The sequence below is a fragment of the Homalodisca vitripennis genome, chromosome 2 (genome assembly GCF_021130785.1).
Source record: "Homalodisca vitripennis isolate AUS2020 chromosome 2, UT_GWSS_2.1, whole genome shotgun sequence".
Taxonomy (NCBI): Eukaryota; Metazoa; Arthropoda; class Insecta; order Hemiptera; family Cicadellidae; genus Homalodisca; species Homalodisca vitripennis.
Window position 1 is genome coordinate 176,063,399 of NC_060208.1, and position 14,628 is coordinate 176,078,026.

At 31.3% G+C, this 14,628-nt stretch overlaps 1 protein-coding gene across 1 annotated transcript; it reads left to right on the plus strand.

Annotated features, from left to right (window-relative positions):
• The first annotated feature begins 5,189 nt into the window (after nt 1-5,189).
• Nucleotides 5,190-11,866, plus strand: LOC124353369 (A-kinase anchor protein 14-like). The gene is made up of 3 exons (XM_046803211.1): nt 5,190-5,872; nt 7,757-7,864; nt 11,713-11,866. Exons 1-3 carry the CDS (start codon nt 5,273-5,275, stop codon nt 11,833-11,835), a joined length of 831 nt encoding a protein of 276 aa, XP_046659167.1. The 5' UTR covers nt 5,190-5,272; the 3' UTR covers nt 11,836-11,866.
• The last annotated feature ends 2,762 nt before the right edge of the window (nt 11,867-14,628 follow it).

Here is a 14,628-nt window from a genome sequence, read left to right on the forward strand (position 1 = left end):
TATTCCAATAGCACAAAAAGATTATGACATTTTATTCGTTGTGCACCATCTCACATTTTGTAAAGTGTCTTTGGAGTTATAAAGAAAGTTCAATATTAATATAATTAATTCGATATAATTTCTATGTTTTGCAGATATGTTCGTGTAAAGTGTCTTTGGAGTTATAAAGAAAGTTCTATATTAATATAATTAATTCGATATAATTTCTATGTTTTGCAGATATGTTCGGATATAAAACGACTCATTAATTCGGATATAAAACGACTCATTAATTCGTAAGATAATAGAAATCAGAACCGTTCCGAACTGAGGTCGCTATCAGCCGCATGTAAAGAGTTTGTCAGGAATTTTCGGGATTTATCGGTACTGCTCGGCTCTGCTCGGCTTTGTCCCCACTCTTTCTCTCCGCCTCGGCTGATCACCCCATTAAATTCCAGGCGTGAGGAGCTCGTTGGATGGGCTATTACGAAGAAGTTCATATTATTCAAACATTTCAAACAGAAAAATGGACAAACACTTCAGTGTTGCCACCACCGTTAAGAAGAAGCTGTTACTACCCTTGAACTTTCTGAATATTACCCAAACGTATTTAGAATATTCACTTTTCAACACATCGATTTCTGTTTATCAAAAAATTAGAAATTCCTTAACAGGTAGGGGTTTCTACATTATATAAAAAATCAACAACTTGAATGTTTATATTATATATAAATAAAATTAAAATAATGAAACAAAATAGTCAACTTTCAACAAAACACCACAACTCTTTTAGTAATATATAAACTATACATCAGCGATACAAATGAAGCGGAAAACAGTGCTGGCATGTACCATATTGGTCCATCAAACTTTATGCAGGAATTTTTTCTGACCTTTAGCATAGCCCAATCCACTGTTAAGAAAGCATAGAAAATGTCATAGTTGAAGGTACGTCTGCTGCTTTAGATTAGGGAACCATGTGCTCGGCAGAAAATTGAGCACTTGATCGTGATTTAAAGAATAAATTTGTTTTTTATAATTAGGAAATACAAGCACAACTAATAAATATGCACTTTTTTATTCTAAGTTAGACAAATTAATTACTTTTAATTGTTTAACCTCTTCATGCATGACGATGTCATTTGACACCACTAAATAAATAAATATATATAAAATGTAACATGTACTCCAAACTGTCTCTATCTCATATAGTTCAATCAAGGGTTCATAGGTACTAGCAAAAGCCACCCTACAGCACATTGGAAGCAATAGTTCATTTTCCATCCATTTTTATTCAGTCCAGCATTGTTGTTATTAGTGAGAGGTTATTTTGGCAAGTTTCATAATTTTTTCCTGATTAATGAGGAATTTTCATCAGTTAAGAAAAATTATGTTCTGTTTTTAGGTATTATATACTAACATATACTAAATATATACTAAATATATTTTTGAAATTGGTAATATAATAAAAATTAGCCACAAATTATTGATGAGTGGCAAATGACGCCACCATGCAATAAGTGAAACTATCCCGATGCCCATTACTGATTGGTATAGTTTCATTTATTTTATTTTTTCTTCTTCGTAGGTGTAAGAAAACATGGATACTTCTGTCTTGGATGATAGTGATATTGCCGAATACTTGGAATTACATAGTGAGAATATTATTCCATCTGGGTCAGAGGATGAGGAGTGTAGTTTCTCAGGTGATGAACTATTTGAAGTTGATGTTGCCCAACAGAATATTTCAGAAGGTATTGAAATACCAGAAAATCTTCCTGAAATTTGCACAGATTTTCAAAATTTTCAGTCAATACAAGAAAACCCAAGAAGTTATAACGATCACTCGGCCTCATGCTATATCTGAGTACACCTTCATGGGAGGAGTTGACATGGCGGACAGAATGATAGCACATTACCCTCATGGCATCAAGTCTAAGAAGTGGTACCTTAGAGTATTTGTTCCCCTCTTAAATGTGTCCCTAGTGAATGCTTGGTTGTGCTACACGAAATCGGTTGATGGAAAAATGGACTTGTTGTCTTTCAAATCATCTGTAGCCCCTTACCCTCATTGCGAAAGGGTTATGTGACACGAAGAAGAGAGGAAGGCCCTCATCAATGTCTCCTAACAACACTCCAACTCTTTAAAAAAAGTAACCAGTAAGCATAATTCCGGAACTGAGATACGACAAAGTTGACCACTGGCCATCGAAAGTCGAAAACGCCAGGGAGCAGCGATGCCGTTTTGAACACTGCAAGAAAAAAAAAAACCAGATTCCAGTGTAAAACATTTATGGTTTACATGTATGTCCACACTTATGGAAGCTTTCCATAGTAAATAGGATGTTATTATATGGATATTTCAATAAATAAATTGATTTTAGTTTTGAAATTTAAATTTTTTTTTAAATAAACATTTTTTTATTTTACAAAAATGTGACAATATTTAATGTTAAGAGATTAAATACATTTTTGTACATTTATAACTTAAACATAGTACTTATTTAATGCACATGTACCAGAAAATAAAACAATTTATAAAAAAGGTAACATTAATTCTTTTGTTTCCTTATTGCATGGTGGTGTCATATGACGTCAGGTCCGCCATTTTTTAACTAAGACGCAAAAAAATTTGAAAAAATTATTTTTGTTATTAAACAAGCCTATTTAACAAGAAAAACAAGTAAACAAATTTTTATTTTAATTATTTAATAATTCATGCATGAAGAGGTTAATATAAGTACTTCAAAAAACAAAAAGCTTATTTAGAAAACTTACAGATACATCTTAACTTGCTGATTAATATAATATTATTCAACAAACGATAGTAAAAATTTGACAGGTATGTAATCGATTAAGTATAGCCCAATGTAAGATGTTAAAATAAGTAAATAGATAGTGTGGAAACATAATAAATTCAAATTAAAAACGTTATAGTAAAATCTCCAGTTTTAAGATGTTTTGTGTCTTGATTTCCTTAATAGATTTTTCGATATTTTTTCGCTTTAAACACTAAAGAATAACAGTTTGGGTATACATACTAAAAATATATATTACAAACTTTCAACAGGTACTTTGGAAATTCCTTTTCCTTATAATTGACGTTTTTTTTCTAAATAGGGTACAATTTGTTATCAATAGCCACAGCTTAATATGTTTGAGACAGTTTATGTTGAAGACTGTGAAAGCATGTCCTGAAGAAAGAAACCATGGAGTATGTTGAAAATTGCCTGAGAACGAACTCTCATTCTATCAAAAGTAATGTATTCTCAAATCAGGCTGCCCTGAGAAAATGTACCAACGTAATCTAAAACGTCAAAGATGACAAAAAACAGACATTGTGGTAGGATTAACAGTAAAAAAACAGTAACTCAGGACAGTAAAAAATTCAAGTGTTATGCAGTTTCATCTTGCCAATTACGAATTTTACATAATGGGATAACTCTAATAACATATAACCACTCTGTAAATCAGGTATTCATAATTCCATGTGATTAGGGGGCAGGCAAAATATTCGAGAAGATAATGTACATCTACTCATAGAGTCTAATGATTTCTTATTGGAAGATGTATGCAGTGCCGTACTCAGCTTTTGCGGGCCCCGGAAAAAATACTTCATTGCGGGCATCGTCATGACCCGCCACCGCGCCCCGTCACATCACTTCACCCTCCTCCCCACAATGATATCCCATTGACAACATTTTATATTTTTTTACTGATAGTAAGATTTAATATATGTTGCTACAAAGTTGTATGGAAAATCGTATTAATCGGACCATTTTAAGCATTTTTTAAAATTAATTTAGTTAATTCTAACATGTATGATAATTAGCATATTAGTTCTCCGATTTAAATGGTTTTTTTAGATATTTATGATAGTAAGAAAAATCTTTAAGTGACGTGCTTTTTAATTTTAGTTTTATTCTCAATTGAATATAGTTCGTCTTGAATCGACATTCCAGTTATGATTCATCAAGTCAGACTGGACGCAAGTATTTGTTATTAATCGCTTGAGCTATTATTGGCTTTTCCGCTACTATGCACGACATAAATAAACACGATCGAGATTTTTAAATCAAAAGTAACATTAATATTTTAAAAGTAACAGTCAGTTTCCTCATTCGACGATACAGTCACTTCAAATACATGGCGGAGCCCCCTAAAAGCCCAAACCCGGTAAAATCATCCGAAAAAATCGGTCTGAGTATAGGTATGGATGTATGGATAGCAAGCTTACTCATCCTTAAGCCTAAAAAAAGTATGTCTTGTGTTTGATGTGAACCCAATTTAAAATAGCTCAAAGCCACGCCTATTGAAAATTCCATAGAACAATTGAGATCCTGTCATGATTGACGCTTATCCCTAGCTTGCCAATAGCAGTCTTGTCATTTCACACAATCCTCTTATGGCATAAATTCAATAAATAGTAGTGTTTGCTGATCCTACCAAGAGAATAAATTACCCAATAATAATTCCATACAAAATTGAAGTTAATTAATATTAGTCCAGACTATAAAAGCTATCTGACTATCGGTAAAAATATTCATTGCTTTGCCTCTGCACTCCAGATGAAGAGTCTCACTTAGTCCACAATTGCAGTTATCTCTACTTGGCAAACTGAAAAAAAACCTATTGGAACCATCAGCAATCTAAATGTCCTGTTCAAAGCAACTCCAACAGCGTGCAAATTTTTATGTTAGAACTATCAATACACCATTCAAACTCCATTTGTGGAAGGGGTTTATTTCTATCAAACCTAGCCTCTCATAGAGGTCACTAGCTTGAAGGGTTTGTAAAAGGAGACTTTGAGTTACGTAATTAGATATCATTTACTAGACATTGTCTCTAGGGGGTCACCATGCTTATTTGCATATTCGTATCTGCATATTTTACAGTACTGACTTATTGCAGCCAGAGACTAGTGTACTTCCACAACTTCAACTCAAAAGTTTTATTGTAATTGGAAATAAAAATTGAACCAACGCTAAAACTCGTTTGCAGAAGTAATCAAATTTTTTAATATTTTGTTGTAAATATTTGATATTTATCAGTATGTATTATAGCCAGACTATTATTGTACAGTAGTATGAAAAAAATTGCATTATTAATATTCCTTTAAAATGTTTTTATTTTTATCTGAATAAGAAATATTAAAGACTTAAAATAACAACTACAGCTGGTATCTCTTTTTATTCAACATTTACTTTTATCTTATTTAAAACTACCTACATAACCTCATATGACATTACTCGTATTACTTGAAAAGCAATAAACAAAAGTTAAGCAGATAGTAATGGAGCCAAAATCTGAAAGTAAATTCAAGTATATTATTCCTACCCAAATAGAAACTCCAAAAAGTTTGATAAAAGGATCTGTTGTAAATCAGAGCAAACCGAAACAGGAACAAAAACATGAAAAAGCGAGTAAAGAAGAGATTATGTTTGAAAGTTTATTTTCTGCTTCAAATTTAGAACCAGAGGAGAGCCAATCTGTTTTAAAGTTTGCTAATGAATTAGTGGAAAACATTCTAGTTGAATCATTTAAGCAGTTGGAGAGAAAAGCCTCTTTAACAGCAAAAGAGATGAAGTTTGTTTCACTGAAGAAATTGTTACCAAAGACCAAGTCAACTGAAGTAAAACACCCATCCATATTTGAGATGGCCTCAGGCTTCATTGATGACATTCTAAATGAATCTAATAAAAGAGTTGATAATTACAGAATGATTGGCATTGAAAGATTCCAAAGGTACAAATATCCAGAAGAGTTTTCTATCGCGGATGGTTTAGAGCTCATTGTAAGGTGTATTAACAAGTGGTCATTCAATCCTAATTGGTATTTCAAGATAAACTATACTGGTATATTGGTTACAGAATCATATTCACATTTCTATACGGTTTGTATGAGTGATTCCATTTTAATTGCAATTGTTACTATCTTATTCTATTCTTGAAGCAATTTTTGTATGAGTGTGGTCCTTTTTCTAAGGTTTATTTATTAAGAATTATAATCACAGAGATTATAAAAATTTGTGTATTTTAAGATTTAAACCTTATTCTTATTCTAAAGAACAATCTCCACTGAGAAAACATGATGTGTGTGGAGAAGAGTTCATAGAACGAACAGTACATTTTCGTCTTATTTATATAAATTATAATATAAAAGGTTTCATCATATTTAAATACATAATTAGCTCATGCAAACTTTTGGGGTATTCTACCTATAATTATGTTTTTGCTTATAAATACTATGCAGAATAATTATTCTTATTCTGTAATCTGTCACACACTTAGTGATGATGATCGTAAAAAGCATGCCTTAACCACAAAGACATTTAAATTTACTTTTTGAAATTGAAGATAGAATACAACCTTAAGAGTATATATTTAATCTAAACACAATACAGTGTTTTATAGTTTCTGGATATTTTGAGAGTGAAAATGTTAACTAGATACACTACTTCTATATTCTCATATATATATATATATATATATATATATATATATATATATATATATATATAAATGTGTTGATAAAGTGTAAGCTCCAGTGATCTTGATTGGTGTTGGTCACAATAAAAAACTAATGTAAATTTTTGTTAGTAAAAAAATAATTATAGCTGTAGAAAATAAAGAGAGTGGTTTGGTACTGATGAGATTAATTGTTACACTAAAATAAAGGGAAGAATGACGAATACAATATCTTGTTCGCACATAACATGATCTTGATAGAAAAAAATTGTGTAAGAACAGATTCTATAGCAAGAACTAAGATAATCTGGTATGCCTTAACAAACAAAATCGAAAATGTTTAATTACTGCACGTTTTAAAGTAATTGTAGAAGCTTTTGTCTTATTGGAATTCTTTAAGTAATGTTTTGTTGTATAATTATAATTATTGTAACCACTTTGAATTCAGTTGTGGGTCTGATGATTTTTCATTGGAAACAAAGGGCCTCGCAGAAAAAAAATGTTATTGGAGTTTTAGTTTTTAAATTAATTAAATTTTTAAAGTAATTTTATCCTCTATATATGGAAAACAAATGGTACAGTTAAAATGTCACAATTTTACATGAATGGTTTGGAAATAATTTTTAATTTCTACTGAACAACATTAAATAGGTATGTATATATGAAATATCAGTTATATTTCACACCCCATTTTGGGAAGGGGTGGTAATTTTAAAATGTATAAAACAACAACTAATTCCATTAAAATCCTTGAACGTATTTAAAAAATATATATTTATCAAAAACCAAGAGTTGGATTGAAAAAATAATTTTAATATGGCCCTCAAATTAAAACTGAATTATCAAGAACTGTAAGAAACTAAAAATCTTGGATCATAATAAATTGACAATCACGATGGACCAAACAGATGTCTTTGGTGTGTGATGTACAATAGGATCTTTGCCCATGTTCACAGCCTCAAGCAGCTGGCTTCATATCTGCTCCTGGATGTTAAAATAATGCTGATAAAGACTTGCACTGCCTCACTTCAACTACTGTGACATAGTCATTAATGACATGACTATGGAGTTTTCTTTAAAACTTCAGCAAGTTCACAACTTTCGCATTAGATTCATCTTCAGTCGTAGACGTGATGATCACTCAATGCCCTACTTCAAACCATTATCTATCTTAAAATTAAAATTTCATTGAGACTATCATTCACTTACTCTGTTGCACATTCTTCTAAATACCTACAAATTTACTCTAAAGGATGAAGTTTTGGTTATTTTTAGATATGAAACTTAAATGCTCAACATGTATGTTTCAGCTTAAATGGAGTGTCCCCACTCCATCTTATCCCATAGCTCAAGTAACAGCTGATATTCACTTTACAATTGAGATCACTCCTATGAAACCTCCACCAGTTTTAATTGAGGTAAGTCAACTGAAGGAAAATATATAATATTATATAGAAGAGCGCCTGTGGTTTTGACCGTGGATTACTATTACAGTGAATGAATTTATATGATCGATGTGGTATTTTCTGTTTTAAACTATAAATTGCAATTAATTTTTTACTGTATAGGTTTGCTTTAAATAGTATTTTTCAAAATGTATATGGTAAATTTAACTTGAATAGATATAGAGAAACATCTATTAAGGACCCTACTGTATATGAAGGGCCATAGGGCCCTTGAAAATGTAGCAAAACGTGGAAGGGAGAGCAAAATAGCAGGTGCAAAGTACAGCGCAGTATTTCGTCTAATTAAATTAAATTAATTAATTAAAATAAATGATACGGACTCTGTTGCTTATATACTTGTGTAACAATTCTTGTATATTTATAGCAAAACTGTTTTCAAAACTATTTTTCTATTAAAATATATCAAAAATCTTGTATTGCTTTATTTTTGTACTGTAGTTTTTAATTTGATTCAAAACTAAAATTCATTATTGGATTATTAATGAAATAACAGATAGGTTGATTATTAAAAACCAAGTTAAGTTCAAAAATATAATAATTATAGATAAAATACAATAAATAAATAAGTAATTTTAACTATTAGTTTTTTTGACAATGGATAAACTAACGACCAGCATCATGACCGATGAGCATAGCTGTGTTATATGTAAACACCTGGATTAATCTTGTGAAACAAATTCAAGTTATGGTGAAATAATAAAAAATAGTAGAGAAGTAACCTCCTTAAGAGCTGCTTCAAGCAGACGACAGGATGGATTGGTAACTCACAAACAGAATTTATTTATGAAATAGATTTAAAAAACTTACTTGTAAAACTTTGTTACTGGTAGAGATATGTTGATAAGAAATACATTGAATATAAAAAGAGGTATGTGAATTTTATTTATTTTCACCCCAAATAAAAGCTCAGAAGTAGCTTGAATTTACCTAACTTCAGCTGGGAAAAAAAAAACTATTTCATTTGTAGGTAAGAAGCTTAATTTTATCTGCAAGACATGAAAGAACTATAGTATAAAATGGACCCTACGGAGTTCAAACTTTTACGGAAGGATACTTCACATCTAGACGTTCGGATATTAATTTTTTTCTAGCATTGCAAGTGATCAGACTATTGAGCAACTCTTGATGAAAGGAATTAGTATCGAGGGAGGTCCTTCTAAATGTGATGCCACTGAAAGTATAGTATATAAATGAATCTGGAGAGTTATCTATAGCCAGATATTATTAAAAACAAAGAAAATTATGTTATACATCTTTCAATAAAAGTCGACACACTGATTTGACAAATGCTAGAACAGAAAAGGATAATACCGACATAAAAATATTGGTGGACTTCTTCAAACAAAACAACTCTTTTTCTAATAGGTATCATATTATGTCTATTGCTATCTGAATTACTGGAGATTGTTATACTACTTCTGCGTTTTTAAAACTTAAGTTTGCCAGATATTTTGAAAAACTAAATGATTTACACAACTCAGCAGAAGTATTTAAAAATATCAGTGAAGACTCCAATAAAATATTTTAAGCGTGTGTAGCATGTATTTTGGGTTTAGATGCAGCTTCAACAAAAACTAAAGATTTGGATAGGCTCAGATTTAATTCTTTCATCAAAGCAACTGCTAAAAATACAAGTGTTCTTTTGTCATCAATGTCTCCTACCTCTGATGCAGCATTTGAACACTTAAAAAGAGTATACCTGAAAATTCATATATGGTTAGGAAGTGACGTAGTTAATGAACATTGGAGATAGAAGTATTTCAATAACACGTACATCCCAATAACAATGAATTAATTACCTGACCCAGATAATTTCTTGCAAATGTTATTGTAAAAAGAGATGTGGAATTGCATGTGGATGCCGAATAAGTGACTTTTACTGTAGTGTAGCCTGTTTATAATGTAACGAAAATAGGTGCTCCAATACTTCATCTATTATAAAAATAAATAAAGCCAAAAAAAGTATTTGATTTTTTCAAAGATGTAAAATTTTATATAAACAAATAATTTATTAATAATTTTATATTATCATTCACCTTTATTTGATTATTTTTATTAAATATATATATTTACAGAGCTCGTGTTATTTAAAATTAAACTAGCCGAGAAATTTCATTGTTCATTGCAGCTGCTGCTCCACTCTTTTCTCCATGTTTTACTAACTGTCCAAGATCCCTTATTGCCCCTGTCCCTTAGTTATAGTTATAATTATCTTTAGTTCCTCTATATCCATTTAGGTAAAACTCCACATATAAATAAGAAAAATGTTATTTAAAACAAAACTATATGGTCAAGAACTATATTTTCATTATTATCTGTTTAAAAATTAAAAAATCAAATGCACAAAAAATTTGATAAAAATGTATATTTATAGCTTAAAAACGAAATCCCACATTAACCATATAATATCATTCACTGTAATCGTAATCCGAGGTTTTAATGTTTCAAATGCTCCAGGCACTGCACTAATAGTGTACAATATTACTAAGTTAATTGTATTTTATGTAAGAGAAGTAGTTGTTAGAACTTCAAAGGTGCAAGGACAATAACCAGAATTTATTATAGCTATGAACCACCTTTATTGACAGCTATATTTTCTCATATTTTTGATTGATATTTTATTGTTGAAATACTAAAAACTTATACTTTACAAAAAACTAAAAAGCATTCAAATGGGTATTAAGTATATCTTTTAAATTAGATATTTCCCATAACGCTAAGATGAATAAAGAGGGCATAAAAGTGCTTGATGTTTAAAATTTATTTTATGGAGAAAAACTAAAGGTCATTTCACTACAGCCTTAAGGTTCAATTCTTGCTCAGTCTTCTACTACACCTTATTCTTTTCACTCCATTTTCTCGCATTTTAAGAATGTCCCATAACAAGATTTCAAAATAAAATTCCATGAATAAAAAGGGTAAAAAGTGATGAACCTAGCATTGTATAGATAATTACATAAAATTATTTATGTTTTTATTTGTCAACTGCATTGTAACCTATAACACCTGTTTACTGGATTTATGCCAAGTCAAAGAACACTCTTTTGTACCAAAATAAGTTAAAGGCTAGCAATCATACTCAGAGGAATGTTTAGCTTTTCAAGAATCTAATTAAGTTACTGTACCATCTTAAATTTGAAATCCAGTAACAGCCTGAACTGAATAACCAAGTTCCATATTAAGTTAAATGTTTATAAGTTAATAATATTTATCTTAACAGAATTTCTATTATCATCACACTTCATCATACATGTTATCATCATTAAAAAATTAAATATAAAATAATCTAGTACAACAGCACAATATGGAGAAAATAGTTCATGATTACTTTTCCCAAGTAATCCCAGTAAGAATATATTTTTTTAGATTCAGCCAATTTTCAAATTGTGTAAATACTTTTAATTGTTTTTTATAATGTTTATATAGTTACTTAGTTGGTAAGTTTGTACTATGAGGATACGCACATATTTTATTACAACTTCTGACAGTCTAAAAATGTTACATTCATAATTTGTGATTTAAGGATTAAAATCAACAAACTTATAAAATTGTGTTATGATTGTTCTGCAATACAGTCTAAAAGATTAATTTTTAATATGAATCTGTTTTCATTATTTCATAATCATAATCTGTAGTCTGAACCCATCCATGTTGGACAAACAAATTGCAATTTCTAAAAACTTATTCTAATTTTTTTGTAAATTTTAATTTATTTACATAGTTGAAAATCATAAATTTATTTGTAATGCATTATATGAGTTTTTGTTTTTCTCATTTATTTTTACAATGAACTATTCCAGATGTGGTACAGATTGGAGACTGATCGGTCACAACACAATGCTTTCACTAAAAGTTTTAAGGAGTCCCAACTTCAAACTCTAATCAGGCGCAAGCTCAACGCTTTTCAATCTTTCACTTTTTAATGTTTTGATAAATAAAGTTCTTTACCAATAATTTTAACTCAATTTTAGTTTTAAAATTTGAATAGTATTTTGAGGGGTCCAGACAACTGATATTTTCCTGTAGTGGTCAGAGAGTAAGCACCCATTTTGTTCCTTAAAAAGGTTCTTGACCCATTTCTTTGTTGATTACAATCTTTCAGCAGTACATTTCAGTAATTATTCTAAGTTATTAAAATAATATTTAAATAACTTTAAATCGTTTACTAAAATAGTAATTGAAAAATTGAAAATTTGGAGGGCGTCTTTGGACCCCCTCACTGGCTACGTCCTTGAGACTATTTAATTCATAACTAAGAGCAAACAGATCCCAGACATAAATTATGAGTATATTAACATAACTAATTCATAAAACTAAAAATGTTTCTATTTTAGAATGGCATTTTTTCTTGATGTAGGCAAATCCACTTTACAATTTATTAATTGTTAATGTGTAACTACTCAGCGACGTAAACTAGGGGGGGCACGCGGGGCATGTGCCCCGGGCGCAAGTTGTTGGGGGGGGCGCCAACACGGCCACAGATTTTTCTAATAAAAATTGTTGAAAATATTTTTTAATGCGAGGTGTGTTGCAAAAGAAAATCATTATATTTATTATTTTTATTTGATTTAAGTCTAAGAAAATGCAAAGTGAAATGATGAATGCTATCTGACTATTTACGAATCATGTTTAACGGTCTGCATGAACTTGTACAGAACGAGTATGGGCACACTGTGTTATCTGTGGAATGACTCACTAGGACGGCGCGGCGTCAGACACTTCCTTCCCCTCCCGGCTCCCACCCGCAGCTCCCCCATCCCTCTCACCGCACCACACATGCCACATTGCCACAAACACAACACATCGATGCTCGCTGGCCTGACCTTGACTAACAGACTAACTGCGTATGTTGTGCAGTTGTGCACTACTAATTGTTGACAATAGTTCATACTTCTACTTCATTATATACATCATCAGTGGTTCGGTTCACGTAAAGTGGTTGCGGAGCTGTTTCTTTGAGTGTTACTAGCAATATTTATTTTCGTGTTTGTGAATATTAGTCATGTCGAAAAAACTGTCTGGTGCGGAAATCGCAAAAAGAGCTAAAGAGAGAAAAAAAGAAGCACATCAAATCTCGTCTCTTCTATCATCATGGCTAAATGAAACAAACAGTAAAGGTAGGTAAGATAGATATACAGTACTTTGTTACTTTGTATTTATTAACTAATACAGATTAATGATTAACTTATTGAAACCTTAAAAAATATATCATAATTAACTTTTCTGTAACTGTAGCAGCGTACTATTGATATGAATCTGTGTTTAAAAAATATATAATTGAAACACAGGGTTTAAGCTTTCTTCTTCTTAAGCTATTTCTTAGAAACGCTAACAAGCAGCAAATCTAGTCATCGTCACACTTGAAGACGACATTTCGCTTTAACCAAGAACTAAGAACGTCATAATTTATTTAAAAAAAATAGTATAGTAGGAGATGCTTTGTCGGCAGTATTGTTTAATTTAGCGTTAAACTATGCTTTTAGATAAATACGGCACAATTTAAACAGCTAAGTTCTACCACAAATTGACAAATATACCAATAAAATTATTTTATCGAATGAAGGTAACTCGAAATTTTTTATTTTTTCAGATGAAATCAGCTGTAGTACAAGTACGACTTTTGAAGATGGGAGGGTCATCAGCTGATGCAGTCCAAGACGTGTTTTCAACTAATGCTAATCTTGGTACGGAAAATCTTCAGCTGGAAGAACTTCCAGTTGTACCAACGGTCACCCAGGATGACGTCGAGGGTGAAGAGATCGAGATGTTTTCAACCGGAGCAAAAGTATAATAATGGTACGTCTACGAGTTTGACAACTGATCCAACCCATGGTGTGAGGTCTACTAAATCTATTGATCTAAAAGATCCGGGGAAGTGGCCTAATACCATTTCGGATGCAGACAGATGTTTTCTCGTATCGAGATTATTGAATGAAGGGAAAATAGAACCTGATCTTAACAATACTTTAAGAGATGGGAGACAGTTGACTAAAGAGTGGTTTACAAAAATTATGCCTAATGGCTTAAAAGTACATCGAACATGGCTAGTCTATAGCAAATCAAACAATTCCTTGTATTGTATCCATGCAAACTTTTTTCGCACACTGAACATCAACATCCACATAAGATTTCTGCTTTTAGCCAAGATGAAGGGTTCACTCAGTGGAAGAAATTGAGTGAACGGATTCCTGAGCATGAGAACTCCTTAAATCACAAACAGTGCTTTTGTGCTTGGAAAAATTTAGAATCTAGTTTAAGTAAACGTTCTGGCATTGACAAAGAACTACAAGACATGATTGCACTTGAAGAGGCACACTGGAAGGGTGTTTTTGTATGCTATCATTGATGTAATCTTACACCTAGCAAAAGATGCAGCCCATTACGAGGCTCCAATGAAAACCTGGATTTCAGTGACCCTAGATGCGGTAGGTTTTTGAACACTATTGAACTAGTATCTCATTACCATGCACCTCTGAAAGAGCACATTCTTCGCCATAAAAAAAAGGCCAAGTCAGTTACTTTTCGCCGCTCATCCAGAATGAATTTTTTTAGACATTATTGCAGGAAAAGTCAGAGAAAACATATTTTGTGACATCAAGGCTTCAAAATACTTTTCAATTATGTTTGACTGTACTCCCGACGTAAGTCATTTGGAGCAAATGTCTCAAGTCCTTCGTTATGTGAAAATCACCGAACAGGGTCCGGAGGTAGTGGAG

Bases quoted from the DNA above. Each gene is read 5' to 3' on its own strand.
- LOC124353369 (XM_046803211.1), top strand. From the start codon at position 5,273: ATGGAGCCAAAATCTGAAAGTAAATTCAAGTATATTATTCCTACCCAA. The intron at 5,873-7,756 runs GTTTGTATGAGT...TGTATGTTTCAG, and splicing joins CATATTCACATTTCTATACG to CTTAAATGGAGTGTCCCCAC. The intron at 7,865-11,712 runs GTAAGTCAACTG...GAACTATTCCAG, and splicing joins CTCCACCAGTTTTAATTGAG to ATGTGGTACAGATTGGAGAC.